This window comes from Quercus lobata, chromosome 2 (genome assembly GCF_001633185.2).
Source record: "Quercus lobata isolate SW786 chromosome 2, ValleyOak3.0 Primary Assembly, whole genome shotgun sequence".
In the NCBI taxonomy this organism is placed as follows: domain Eukaryota; kingdom Viridiplantae; phylum Streptophyta; class Magnoliopsida; order Fagales; family Fagaceae; genus Quercus; species Quercus lobata.
In genome coordinates this window covers 90,409,789-90,424,839 of record NC_044905.1, presented here as the reverse complement: position 1 = coordinate 90,424,839, position 15,051 = coordinate 90,409,789, and the positions used below count along the sequence as shown (strand labels likewise).

The window sequence follows — 15,051 nt, the reverse complement described above, 5'->3', positions numbered from 1 at the left end:
ACAAGCACTGGACTTGATTGATCCTTAATTGTAATTACAACATGTGGCAAAAACGATGATGTACCAGGATTGATTTCACTGCAGAAAAATGGAAACAGCATCCTTATTTGGTATCAGCAACAAATGAAGCCTAAATGGGAGTACTCACTTAGTGTTGACATCGCGTTCAACATTGTCTCATTCATTAAAGAAAATAAAACAAGTGCATTTTTGACACACTGTACTAAACATATCTGGTGAGACTTCAAGCTGGCCTAAACTTCATTTAGCTAAGCGAGGTACAAATCATTCTCTTGCATCTAAAACACTACACTGAAGCAAGTCAAGAGCCTCCTTTTCCAAGCAGGCTTTATTTATCTGTATGTTTGCCTAGCATCTTGATATCCTTGTTTTGGTACAAAGAGATGCTATGAACAGGAAAACTCCACATTAAAACCTTTGGCATATAAGAGGACTGCGAAAGACACTAGGATGCTTAAAGGAAGTTGAGACTCTATTCATCCACAAACTCTTTATTTATTATTATCATTTTCTGATAATTCAATAATTACAACAATAGGGAAAGGGGACTTCAACTCAGACATCTCTGTTGGAAATAAAATTATTGAACTAACCAGGACAAAGAATAAGAATTTCTTCACAGTCAAGAGCTCACAAAATGGGAACAAGAAACGTGTTGAAGGATCACTCCACTTTTCTAAATTACCCATTATAATTACTCTAATAAATGATACAACAAACAGCAATTAGTTGGAACCTAAATGGAGGAGTCGCCAAAAAATCCTCCTGTGAACCAACTAATCAAGACTTGGGGCAAAAATGCGATAACTAACTCAACTAATCAAAACATGGATAAACCAATAGGTTTTTGCCATTCTGCTCCCTCAAGGGCCATGTCTTCCTTGACTTTACAGCCTTATAGGCCACTAAGGCTGGAACATTGAACTTAGTTGTTTTGGACATGAAGAGTATCTGAAGAAGATGGCAGTGCAGCACTGCTTTGAGAAAGCTTTGGCAACATGGGTTTTTCCCTTGAAACTTGGAACTTCTCTGCAGTCCCAAAAAGCTGCTTCCGAAGAACCCCATGCAAACGCCCAAATAGCTGCTTCTTCAATGATTCAAAAGAATGATCCAACCGCTCTAGTTGCTCCATAGCATTTGCATTGTACATGAACAAGCCATAGTAAAGATCAAAGCTATCCCCAGCAGTATTCTCCACCAAATTCAACAAAGTCTCATAGCCTCTTGTGTTAATTGGCGTAGACTCCAACCCCAACTTTTCCAAAACCCTTCCCATCGTGTGGGTAATGAACTGTGACCCTGCTGCATGCCAATCATGTTCTGCACAAGACATTTCCACCATCCGGCACCCTTCTCGTGCAAAAATATCAAGAAACCCGTCACACCGTGACACTCTTGATTCATCACTTCCAACCCTAACCTTATCGTAAACAAAAGGAAGACCATTCCATCCATTTTTACCACTCTCGGGTCCAAACATTGGATGCGTGCAGAGAACATCAAAATATGATGGCAGATATTGAAGAAACAAACTTCTTGGAAATTCTTTCACAGAAAGTACATCAACAAACAAAGTACTTCTCTTCAATCTCTGAAGTGGCAATGACTTGAGAACTTGCTCTGTCGAAAGAATGGAAGTACAAACGAGAATCACTTCAGGATGTTCTTCACAAAGATCGTCTGCATCAGAGAAGTAAGAAACACCTAATTCTTGAGCCGCATTAGAGTAGTTTGATCTAGAATAAGCCAAAACTGTGTGTCCTTGGCGTACAATCGTCTTCGCAAGGAACTGTCCGAAGTTTCCAAATCCAACTATTGCAACTTTTAGCTTTGAGCTATCATCAATAGGTTGGGAGATCTGACCTTTGTACTCATAGGGTTGAGTGACATCCTGAGACCTGAAAGTTTGAATCAAAACATGTGAATAAATTTTTTTTTTGAATAAATTATTATAAATATGGTTTATGCAGCATGACTTCAATCCAAAAGACATCTATTCCAATTATTTATCCATGTTGACTAATCAATTGATGATGTGATCCCACCAAAATCACAGATTTTAGCAGCCATATGAGGGGAAAAATCATTTTTACCACCATGATATTGGTAAGTATCTCTTCTAGCAATAAAAGGTTGGAACCAATGCACAGACTCCCACTTTAGCAGGGTGTAGGAGGCATGATTGGTAGGCAACCTTAAACCCCCCCCCCCCCCCAAAACACCCCCTTTTTTTAATTTTTAGGAGGCTTATATCCAATTCTTCCAATAATGAACACCAAAATTAATTAAATAGAAGTAGCTAAATCTTAATCATCAAGCATAAATAACGATGATCAAAATCTCTCCACACTCTGGTTAATAATCCTCTTGTTGTTTCAATTAAGATAGCTTCCTAATGCTTAAATTAAAGGAATCAACCAATGATATATCGGAAAAACAAATCAAACCCACAATTAATTCAGAAAAACAAAATCAAAACAAACCCAGATACCAAAATTTGAGAGTTTACCTCGTAGCCAATGAAGTAGATTGCAATGCAGCACCATTCTGAGTCCAGTTGTGCCCCGCGCCATTGCCATTAAACAAGGAACTCTTCGCCTTCTGTGCCTTATCAAACAACTGGTTCCTGACCACACCATGCAACCGACCAAAAAGCTCACTCCTCAAAGCCTCGAAAGCCAAATCCAACCTCTCCAACATCTCCATGGCACTCTTATTGTACATAAACAAGCCGTAGTACAAATCAAAGCTATCCTCAGCCGTGATCTCCACCAAATTCAACAAAGTCTCATACCCTTTTGTGTTAATCGGCGTAGACTCCAAGTTCAACATCTCCAACACCCTCCCAACCGTGTGAGTAATAAACTGCGAACCAGCCGCGTACTTATCATGCTCTGCACAGCTCATCTCCACCATTTCACACCCTTCTCTCGCAAAAACATTGAGAAACTTATCACACCGTGAAATCCTCGAATCCTCATTGGTAATCCGAGCTTTCTCGTACACAAAGAAAAGACCATCCCATGTCCGCTTAGCACTTTGGGGACCGAACATGGGGTGGCAACAAATGACATCGAAATAAGGAGGTAAGATATCCAGAAGAAGACTCTTTGGGAACTCTTTGACAGAGAGAACATCGACGAACAGAGTGCTGCGTTTGAGTCTTTGAAGAGGGAGAGAAGCGAGGACGCGCTCGGTGGAGATTATGGAAGTGCAGAGGAGAATGACTTCTGGGTGCTCCTCACAGAGGTCATTTGGGTCGGAGAAGAAGGAAACGCCGAGAGATTTGGCGGCGTGGGAGTGGTCAGAGCGAGAGTGAGCGAGGACGGTGTGGCCTTGGGAGACGAGGGTTTTGGCTAGGAACTGGCCGAAGTTGCCGAAGCCAATGATTCCGATTTTGAGGTGGTGGGTGGTGTGGAAATGGGTTGTGGCGAGCTTTGTTTCGTAGTCGTAGGGCTGCGCCGCGTCTAAGGCTCGGATCCGGAGAGGTTTGCGGCGGAGATGGAGGGTTTTGGGGGTTATGGCGGTGGCGGCGGCGGCGGCGGTGGTGGGTTTGAGAGAAGGTGAAGAAGAGAGAGAAAGTGAGGAGGAGGAGGAGAGCGAAGGGTTGTTGAGTTGTGGTGGTGAAGAGTTGGGGTGGAGAGAGGAGAGAGAGAGCATGGTGGTGAGAGATGGGTTTGAGTTTTGAGGTTCTGAGATTTCTATTTAAGAAAACTATTAGTTAGAAGTACTCGTGTTGGGTTCTATGTTTGAGTTTGAGACCGGTTTGGTTCTTAAGATGAAGTTATAAAATCTGGACCCAGCTTGTATATTTGCTGGATGGAACGTGTTTATTAATTTATCTTCGCTTATTATAAATATTAAATAGTAAATATAGACTACAGAGGATATAGTCACATGTGTTTGTTGATTTGTTGCACATGTAGGTTTGACAATTGGGACAAATGCACTAAGATACGAAATCAATATTTGAATTCCTGCTGCTCTAATCACATGCTTCATGTAAATTGTTTTTGTGTTTTGAGTTGTCTTCTATGTTATAGTTTATTTGCAAATTATTTGGATTCAATGTTTAGGCTCTCATTGTTTAAGGTATTGATTTCAAATATAATCACGTGCTTCACGTAAATTGTGTTTGAGTTTGCTTATATATTACCAGCCTCATCACACCGCTTCGCTTATGCGATGAGACTTTTTTTTTTTTTTTGTGGTCCTATTTTATAGAGAAAAAAAAAAACTGTGTTTTATTTTGTATATATAATTTTTATTTTGAGAATCTAATTTATATTTAGATAAAGCAATTTGAAAATTGACAAGAGAGTAGTCCTACTTTTTATGCAATATTTTAGTGGAAGTTAGAATTGTATTTTTATCAAATTGTCATTTAGTTTTGTCTCTACTTAAATATAGGGATGTCGAGATATTTTTTTAACCAAAAATATGAGGTCCCAAACAAGAAAAGCCCCTTAAATAGTAGTAGTATAGATACTTTCTTTACAAACTACTTTGTTACAATGTTTTAGGCTCTAATTAAGGTATTGATTACAAATATAACAATTTAATAATTTTAAAAAGTGTAACTTATTTCTCCTATTTTACTAAAAATTTATTACAATTACACATATTATTACAATTCTTATATGTGATTAATTTGTTCAAAATTAGTTCACTTTATTGAGGTTTTAATACGCCCTATTTGTGACAAGGAAAAATCTATTGATTATTGTGTATGTATGAGCAACGACCACTATAAATTTAATTTAATTTTATGCAGAAATGAGTTCGCAAAATACAGCAATGGTGAATACCAATGACATAGAACGTCGTCGAGAATGATGGAGATATTATGCTCACTTGAGAAGACAATAAAAGCAAAAATATTTGATTGGCAAGATGTCATGCTAATTACTCAAGACAAAGACAACAAACTTTGAGTGGTGATCACATTTTAGTGGGAGGCCCAGCAAATTTAAATGAAGAAGATGTTGTACATTTTAATTCAACATCAACAAACCTATCACGAGTACCACCTAATCACGAGGTTGGACGAAGTCATCAGCTTACACATATCTGTAACTTGGCACGCAATATGCCAGTTAAGCATAGGGCTATGCAAGAAGTCAATGGTGAGAACGTCGTTGAGAACGATAGAGATATTATGCTCGCTTGAGAAGACAACGAGAAGACAATGAAAGCAAAAATATTCAATTGGCAAGACGTCATGCTAATTACTCAAGACAAAGACAACAAACTTTGGGTGGTGATCACATTTTAGTGGGAGGCCCAGCAAATTTAAATGAAGAAGATGTTGTACATTCAAATTCAACATCAACAAACCTATCACTAATACCACCTAATCATAAGGCTAGACGAAATCGTCGGCTTACACATATCCGTAACTTGGCACGCAATATGCCAATTGAGCATAGGCTATGCAAGAAGTCAGTGGTGAGAAGGAGCTTCAGCTTATAGATGGAACGTGTTTATTATTTTATCTTGTCTTATTATAAATATTAAATAGTAAATATAGACTACAGAGGATATAGTCACATGTATGTATGTTTGTTGAGTTGTTGCACAGGTTTGACGATTGGGACAAATGCACTAAGATACGAAATCAATATTTGAATTTCTGCTGCTCTAATCACATGCTTCATGTAAATTGCTTTTGTGTTTTGAGTTGTCTTCTATATTTTAGTTTATTTGCAAATTATTTGGATTCAATGTTTAGGCTCTCATTGATTAAGGTATTGATTTCAAATATAATTACATGCTTCACATAAATTGTGTTTGAGTTGGCTTATATATTATACTTTCTTTACAAACTACTTGGTTACAATGTTTTAGGCTCTCACTAATTAAGGTATTGATTACAAATATAATCACATGCTTCACACAAATTGTGATTGAGTTGGCTTATATTTATTACTAATTACTTGTGTAGGAACCTGGTTTTATGGGGCCCAAACCCAAATAATATTGGGCCATAAGCAAAAATAAGCTAATTACAAGCCACCCTGCTTTAAGACTAGGCCTCCCTAAAAGAACCAAACCTTGGACCACAAACTAGATAGAGTGCCACCTTGGATTCAAGGATGAACTTACCGAGGAGGCGAGGACTACATCCGAAATCAAGATCCATGCCGAGTTGATAGAGACAAAACACCTTCCGCGCTTTCAAGGGAGAATTCTAGAAGGTGTGAGATTGTCCAAGGAAGCTTGCTGAAACTTCTTGATGAATCTACAGTCACCTCCACGTTAATAATGGTCAACTACTTGGCACAGTCGCATTTAATGTTAAATGATCGACTTGAACAGTACAAGAAGCCCCAAAAGTCTCCATTCATGATGAACATAAGGAAGGAAGAGCCCAATGGGACACAAATATCTCCAGCTATACAAGGACAACACATCATTGGACTGAAAGTAGAGCAAATATAAGGAAAAGAAGAAAGAAGAAGAGGGACACAGAAGATGTACATAGGCTCTCACTTAGATTAAGTTATGATTAAATTTGTAATTAAACTATTATTATAAAAATAAAATTAATTTTTATATAAAAAAAATGTAACCCACACATAATGTGATTTTGTTGATTTTAGGCCCCTAGCCAGCCATTAATTAACCATGACTGGTCGAAACTATCATCGCCCATATGGCCAAATACTCTAGTTTAGTTCTTTCGTGGTAGTTTCAAAAAAAAAAAAAATGTAATTGCACTTCCCTCCCTTGCAAATTGAGAAACCCCAAACATGAAGAGAAAAATACTCTCCCCTTAAAGTTTAAAGAAAATAAACACTTCCCCCCTTTCGAAATATTCCAAAATTTTAAAAGAATCTATTTATCAAAGTTTAATCTTAATTAGCAAAAAGAGCATATTATAAACTCAATTCTATTTGGGGTGTCTTATTTTTTTCAGTAACAATTAGGCTTAAATTGAAGACTAAGCTACATATACAACTAATATTATTCTAATTTGAATTGTCAAATATAGGTGCTTACTATTTCAATATGCTAATGTTTGGTTTCTTATTAACCTTACTTAGTAAAACGTTGTTCTTTTCATAAATATATATGTATATATATATATATATATAAATATAAATTTTAGCAAAAAAAAAAATATATATATATATATATATATTGCTTAGTAAATCTATCTTTAACAACCCCTGCTCCCCAAAACACGAATTGCAATTTATAAAATAAAAATTAAAAAAAGAGGTGATGAGTTTTGATTTTTCAGTCATATCTCACCAAAGGCAACGGGCAAGTAAGTTTTAGAAATTTTAACTCCGAAAGGAACAATAAGAACAATAATTTTGGAAGCCTACCCTTAGCCAAACGGTCAATTAATACACAACATTCTTTAATATCAATTTAATATAATTTGGTTATTCGGCAAAAAAAAAACATAATTTGGTTAAATAGATGTCAAGAGAGTAATTTTCTTTCCTTTCAAATTTGGGGTGAAGGACATTACATTATTGACTTTCAAATTTGGGGTGAAGGACATTACATTATTGACCTTTCATTACATTATTTGAACATTATTGACCTTTCATTATTGAACATTATTGACCTTTCGTACTGATGTGCCAAAGCATCAGTAACGGACAAACAGCACTTTAATGTAAATCTCTGCATCCACCAACACCAACACCAACACCAACTATGAAACAAATCATTGGCATCAAACCTAGAGATTTGCAAAGATCTCCACCAACACGATCCCATATCTATTGCTCCTTTTTTTCACATTGGACTTTAATTTTACACTCATATCTGCCAACTTAATAAAGTACAAAATCTATAATGTTAGGCCAGGGGAATCATTGTATGCAAAAAATAGAAACCTTCATATACCCAAAATCTTAAAAGAAGTTAACAAGACAAAAAGAACCTAACTATTTGCACTTTCAAGGACTGAGGTATTGAAAGATTTAAAGTTCATTTTAATCTAAAACCCTTCAGTCAAAATCTTTTTACCTTGCTAATTCTTCACTCACACCGGATCCAAATCTTGGCCCATACCAACCCTAATTTAGCAGCAGGATTGCATACATATGTGACAAAACACTATAAATCTGTCAGAGTTTAACGTGCCAGCTGACCTTAAAAATGAGTACCTTCACAGACATCATAAACTTTACATTTAAACTCAAAAAGTTGATAGAGGAAACATCAAAAGAAAGTATAACAGAAAATGGACAATTATCTGTCTTTACTAGATAATGAACAACAAAGCAGTCCCAGCTTTCCACAGATCCACCACTACTACAATTATCATCATCATCACCATCAACAGCATCATCATCATCAACATCAACCCCTAAAAACGACATATTTCTCCCTACCAGTTCAACTATAAGAGATATAATTTCTAAAGCCTAACACCCTCTAGAAACTATTTCATAAGAGGAGGAGAAGAAGAAGAAGAAGAATCGACAGAGAAAGAGCCCATGTGAATTTAGGAGAGATTGAAGACGGGAGGTCGTAACAGGGGAAAACCAGCCCCCATTGTTTTCTTCATCGTTGTGTTTTAGAGGAACTTGAAGAGCAGGCCACCATGTGTAGCAAAGAAGGGAGCAAACACAAGTGACTCAACGGCCATTAGCTTGATAAGAATGTTAAGTGATGGTCCAGATGTATCTTTGAGTGGATCCCCGATGGTGTCACCAATAACAGCTGCCTTGTGTGGATCAGATCCTTTTGGACCAAGGGACTTCGCATGCTCTGAAACACCAGCCTATCATCCCAGAATGGAATTCAGAACATGAGTTTTACCATAAAACAATAGGTTTTTATAGCTGGTCAAGAAAAAGAATTCCTAAAAACCAATTAATTGTGTACCTCAATATACTTCTTGGCATTATCCCAAGCACCACCAGTGTTGGACGCAGAGATTGCTATCTGCAAGTGTAGACAGACGAGGAACTTTTGTTTAGAGCACTCTTATCATTTAAAAATAAATAAATAAATGCCTAAAGCAATGCTTTAATTAACTCTTTTTAATAAATCTTGACTAAATTGTCATGAATTATAAAACATGCATACCATATCAAATGACTACTAGACTGTTGTGACCAAAAAATAACACCTTCTATCATTATATTGTTTAGGAAATATGCTACTCAAGAGTGCAACAAAAATGGAAATCTTATCAAAGCAATGAGGTTAAATTGTTACCTGTACACCAGAAACAAGGGCTCCAGCAAGTACACCAGAGAGAGTTTCCACACCAAAAAAGATACCAACAATAAGTGGTGTGAGCATGACAAGGGCACCGGGTGGGATCATCTCTTTAATTGAAGCATCAGTGGAGATTTTAACACAGGTAGCATAGTCAGGCTTGGCAGTGCCCTCCATGAGACCTGGGATGGTGTTGAACTGTCTGCGGACTTCCTCAACCATCTTAAGAGCTGCACTTCCCACACTCTTCATTGTCATGGCAGAGAACCAGTAAGGAAGCATCGCTCCCACAATCAGTCCAATAAACACTTTTGGAGTCAAGACATCAACTGTTGAGATTCCTGCACGGCTCACAAATGCACCAAAGAGCGCCAGGGACACAAGGGCAGCAGAACCAATTGCAAAACCCTAGAGCAGAAGCATAAACATTAATTAAGGGTTTGCATTTAGATTGTTTGGATTCCAGTTTATTGTAGTTACTCAGACACATGTATTTAACTATTTACAATAAAATGATTTCCCTTTTTCCCCTAGGTAATTATTCAAAACCCCACCCTCATCCACCACCCCATACTCATAATAAAATGAACTTGAAACTCTATTATAGAGCAAGGAAATACATAATTTTCTTAAGCAACAAAACAGGACAAAGTAAAAGCTATCACTCAAGAAGGCTGCCCATTTCTCTAGTCAACTGAGCCACTTGGGTGTTGTAAATCCACACAAAAAAAAGTCAAATATCAACACATCAACATCCCACGGGATGCAGTGAGGTAGATATTACCTTTTTATTTTATAGGTCAGTGACCTGTATTGTACATTACCATGCATCTATGATAATACCCCCCCCCCCCCCCCCCCCAATATATATATATATATATATATATTTTACAACACCAGTAACAGATACCAACAAATTAAAAGGGATACAGATAAGGTTTGAAAGAAGAAATTCTCAAACCTTTCCAATAGCAGCAGTGGTGTTTCCAGCAGCATCAAGAGCATCAGTTCTCTCTCGGATTCTGTGGCTCATGCCAGCCATCTCAGCAATGCCTCCAGCATTGTCACTGATGGGACCATAAGCATCAATTGCCAATCCAGTAGCTATTGTGCTCAGCATTCCAAGAGCAGACATTGCAATACCATACATAGCAGCAAAGCTGAAACTAACAAAAATACTAATAGCAATGGCAAAGATAGGAATAATGACTGATTTGTAGCCCAATGCAAGGCCAAAAATGACATTAGTAGCAGCTCCAGTACGGCAAGAGTCAGCGACGTCTTGTACAGGGCTGCAAGGAATAATGCAAAGCAACATTTAGGTTATAATATCACTGAACAACAAAGAAGGAGAAACATAAATGTTGCCAGAAACCAGAACTAGTACCTGTATGCATTGCTAGTATAATACTCAGTTACAAATCCAATAATAAGCCCAGCCCACAAACCAACAGCAACACATAAGAACAGCTGCCTGCACACACAAAACAAAGCCAACATGCTTGGATAATTAGCTATTTAAGCAGATATTCTGAAGGGCACACACAACCAAAACAATTCCATTCTTTTATTTTGGGGTAAGTTATACACACAAAGATTCAAATTGAAACTTTGTCCTCAGAGCATACTTCAAATTATGTTACATTTATTTTGCAAATACCTAATTTTAACTTATCAAAATACAAAATCTTCCGCATTTTCTGCTGTTCATTCCATCCCCAATTTATTTTTGTATTTACTAAAATCCATTGTTCTGTAATGTAAGGTAATCGTATTGGCCAAAATATGGAAGAAAGAGGTGTTTCCACGACTTTACCAAGTAACAAACTAACTTCCATCTATACCAGTCTGACAAACCTTTTGAGTCTACCCACTCCCAGTGTAAATGCTTGAGTAAGCTATCATAAAGTTGCACCCTATAGCCATATCCCATCCAAATATAGATCTATAATTACCAACAACCCAAAAAATAAGAACCCTCTACAGTTGGAGAACTCCAGACTCCTTTAACTTATAGATACAATTATGAACATCCAACAACAAATATTTGCTTCATACAGAACATGTTTGCAACCTTTCATAAAATCAGCAAAAAATAAATACCATCTTACAGCCTTCAAAATAAAAACAGGTGTTATTCAAGGCACTCTAAATAAGCCTAACAAACAGTATCATTTACCGGTGAAACTAGCATTCAATGGGCTCATCAGATTTCACTGAATAGTGTCCCACTACTAGAAAATATTCCTATAGAAGATTCTATATAGGATACTCTCTGGAAACAATAGTGGTCTTTAAAAGAACTGAACACATTTTAACAGTTCCAAGGAACGGCAAAATGCCTCCTCATTTGAGGCAACAAATGGCATCAAAACAAGCAATAGAAGAACTAATGAGCCAAAAGAGCTTACCAATTATGGACAACTTTCTGAGTTCCAAAGTTGAAGATAGTGAAGGAGGATGGGAGAGCAACCCAACTAATAACTGCAACTCCAACAGTCATCAGAATGGTTGAAATGATGAGTTGCCTCTTCAATGCTGGCTCAATTTCTTTCACAGCCTTGATTTCAAAGAAATCAGTTGCAAATAAGGTGGTAATCAAACAAACAATGATACCCACAGAACTGACAATAAGAGGATATAACATCGGAGTGAACTCATGATTGATCCCAAAGGAGGAGATGGAAGCTACAACAAGGGCAGCACAGGAAGACTCAGCATATGAGCCAAATAGATCAGATCCCATGCCAGCTATATCCCCAACATTATCACCAACATTATCAGCTATGACCTGAAAACATGGAAGTTATTTAAATATAAAAACAAGAAGAAATAAAATCCATTTCAGAAACTAAAAATTTTCTGAGGTGTGAAGATCATTACAGCTGGATTTCTTGGATCATCCTCTGGAATGTCCCTTTCAATCTTGCCAACAAGATCAGCACCAACATCAGCAGCTTTAGTATAGATACCTCCACCAACTCTTCCAAAGAGAGCCATGGAAGATCCACCAAGACCATAACCAGTGATAGACTCAAAAAGACCTCCCCAATCATCACCATAATACATCTTAAAGAGATTGATGGCAATAAAAAGCACCAAGAGACCATTCGCAGCAAGGAGAAAGCCCATGACTGCACCAGATCTAAATGCAGTGATAAATGCCTTCCCAACACCCTTTCTTGCCTCCAATGTGGTTCTGGCATTTGCATAGGTAGCAATTTTCATTCCAAGGAAGCCAGAAACAACTGAAGTGACAGCACCAAGCACAAATGATATGGTACTGAAGAGAGCAGTTGCAAGAGCAGGCTTGCAAGTCTTGGTTTCGTCATATGTGCAAGGCTGATTTTTGGTGCTGAAACCCTCCACAGAGCCAAGGAAGAGGAATATTAATACAGCAAAAGCCGCCATAAAAACACCAACGTACTGATATTCGGTAAATAGAAAGGAGGTTGCTCCTGTAATATTCAGAGAAACAAAATCAGTGAAACATAAAGCACTCTTAAAAAATTGAAGACAGGGTTCAGAACTAAGGAAAATGCAAAAATTGCCAAGCTATAGTGGTAAACCATAATTGATATCATTACTTTTATTACCACATCAAGTTGAAATGAAAAGACAACAACAGATTGTTAAACTTATTTACCGCATCAATATCTCTATACAATAGAATATAAAAGTCCCTCAAATCAGATTGTTGAACTTCATCCAGTACAAACAATGCCTGAAAAAATGGTCCCTGAAAGAAATACCTCCAGGGCAGGGTCCATTACCAATATAAATGCAACATTTTGTTTTACATTGATTGAGAAGCCATCTTTAGATATGTGACCAAGATAAATGGGACTCCTGAAAAACCTTCGATTGGTAGCATTATTCTCTTCCGTGGTCCACATAATATGCTCATCTCAAACTAATTAACAATAACTAAAAGATTTTTTTTTTCAGTGAAATTTGGGGATATAATCAAATTAAACAACCATTTACACCCTTGGATCAATTGTTGTATTCAATTCAAAGGAATCTGTAGTTAAAAGTTCAGATCAAGTAAGTCTTATAGCACAGATGGCTCGGTAAATACATCCAACCACTACTAGTATCAGACTTTTTCGAAATCTAGCATAATTTCACTGATGCTGTCAAAAGTGGCTAATCAGCACAAACATCCTGCAGACGGAAAGTTCTGTGTTCATCATATGGGAAGATAAATTATTCAGTGCTGGTCCCACTATAATACTCCTTCCTCTTAGGAGTGTTGTGACCCCACCTATTACACCTATTGCTATTTGAGAGTTTGTGGACTCCACCTATGCAACCCAAGAAAGGAGTACCACACACACGGAGCATACTGAATAATCTCTCATATTGAGAGAGAGGGAATTGACATAAGATTGAGATAGATATGTATGAGTTTTATTATTTTTAAAAGGCACTGATTACTGCACGCACGGAGTGCACATTAACGAGTGTAAGTATCTCTTCCCTTTGAAGAATCACAAAATATCTCCAAAAAAAAACAAAAAACATGAATATTTAATAAGTCTAATTATGACAAGGAGTCCAAAATCTCGTGTGGTTTGGCATCCAGAGTACCCATTTGGTAGATTTAATATATGTTTGTCTGCGAGTCTGTGTGCATAAACACAGGCTCACTCACGCACATAGATACATACATATAAAACACACACATACACAATCATATATAAAGAACAAATATTGGGATCTAGTTGGAAATTTCCAACGTACAAACAACAAGATATAATACAAATGAGAATCAAAGTTGGTCACAATATATAAGATAAAATATGTCCCAGTGGTTCATCAAAAAAAATGTCCCAGTGGGCCCAGATTCCAGAACCAGCCACCACTACCAATATCACACATATCTAAACCATATATAATAATGGTAAAAAAAAATCTTAAACATGCTCAGATTATTCCCACCTTAATCAAAACCCACCTAAATTATACCAACACAACCAAAATTAAATCTTTAAAAATCAAAACACTTTCCAAAACCAAAACCCATTAAAAATAAATTTTAATTTTTTTTTAAAAAAAAACACTGTTTTCTTATCATCACCATAAAAGAGCTAAACCACAATAAAGAAGAAGAAGCAGATCTATCAGGAAAAAAAAAACATGAAAGAGACGTAAAGTTTGGAAATTTAGAAAGAGAAAGAGAACGGAAAAGACCTTCAGAGATAGCGGTTTGGATTTCGGCGCACTTGAGAACGATGCTGTGGTCGTTGAGTCCTTCCTCTTCTTCGATGAGGTGGTCGGCGAAGCCATTCTTTCCGGCGCCGTTGTTGGCAGAAGCGCGCTCCGACGAGGGAGTGACCTTGACTTTCGAGACGATCAGCCACTGGATGAGCGAGAAAGCGATTCCGACGACCGCGCAGGCCGGAATCAGAATCTCGGTGCCGAGATCTGGTAGGAGCGTCACACCCATATCCGAAACTCAGAACAACCAAACAAAAGAGAATGAGATAAGAAAGAGAGAGAGAGAGTTTTCACAGTGGTTTTGTGTGTATTCGGTGATGAATGAGAATGCAGAGAGTGGGGTTTGTGCTATATATATATATATAGGAGGAGAGAGAAAGAGAAGCGTGTGCTTGTGGTGGAAAGTGGTACAAAATATATATAATTGGAGGTGGAGGTTACCAAAATTGATTGCTACTGCCAGATCTGTTTGGTCCTTTTTTTGTATGTCCTAAATCCTAAAAAATACTTGTACATCTGGAAGAGGTTAATTTTAGTATTTGGATTTGACTCGTACAGCTCAATTTAACTGGGTATCTATCTCCTTTTTACTATATTTGTGTGGTAAGGTAAATG

General features: G+C 37.3%; 1 protein-coding gene across 1 annotated transcript; it reads right to left on the bottom strand.

Moving 5' to 3' along the window:
• Window positions 1-570: 570 nt before the first annotated feature.
• Window positions 571-14,788, bottom strand: LOC115973796 (pyrophosphate-energized vacuolar membrane proton pump-like). The gene is made up of 11 exons (XM_031094035.1): window positions 14,410-14,788; window positions 12,097-12,671; window positions 11,625-12,004; window positions 10,601-10,687; window positions 10,175-10,505; window positions 9,211-9,621; window positions 8,875-8,934; window positions 8,567-8,770; window positions 7,604-7,662; window positions 2,531-3,727; window positions 571-1,919 (listed from the first exon to the last, which is right to left on the bottom strand). Exons 1-11 carry the CDS (start codon window positions 14,663-14,665, stop codon window positions 947-949), a joined length of 4,533 nt encoding a protein of 1,510 aa, XP_030949895.1. The 5' UTR covers window positions 14,666-14,788; the 3' UTR covers window positions 571-946.
• Window positions 14,789-15,051: the final 263 nt, after the last annotated feature.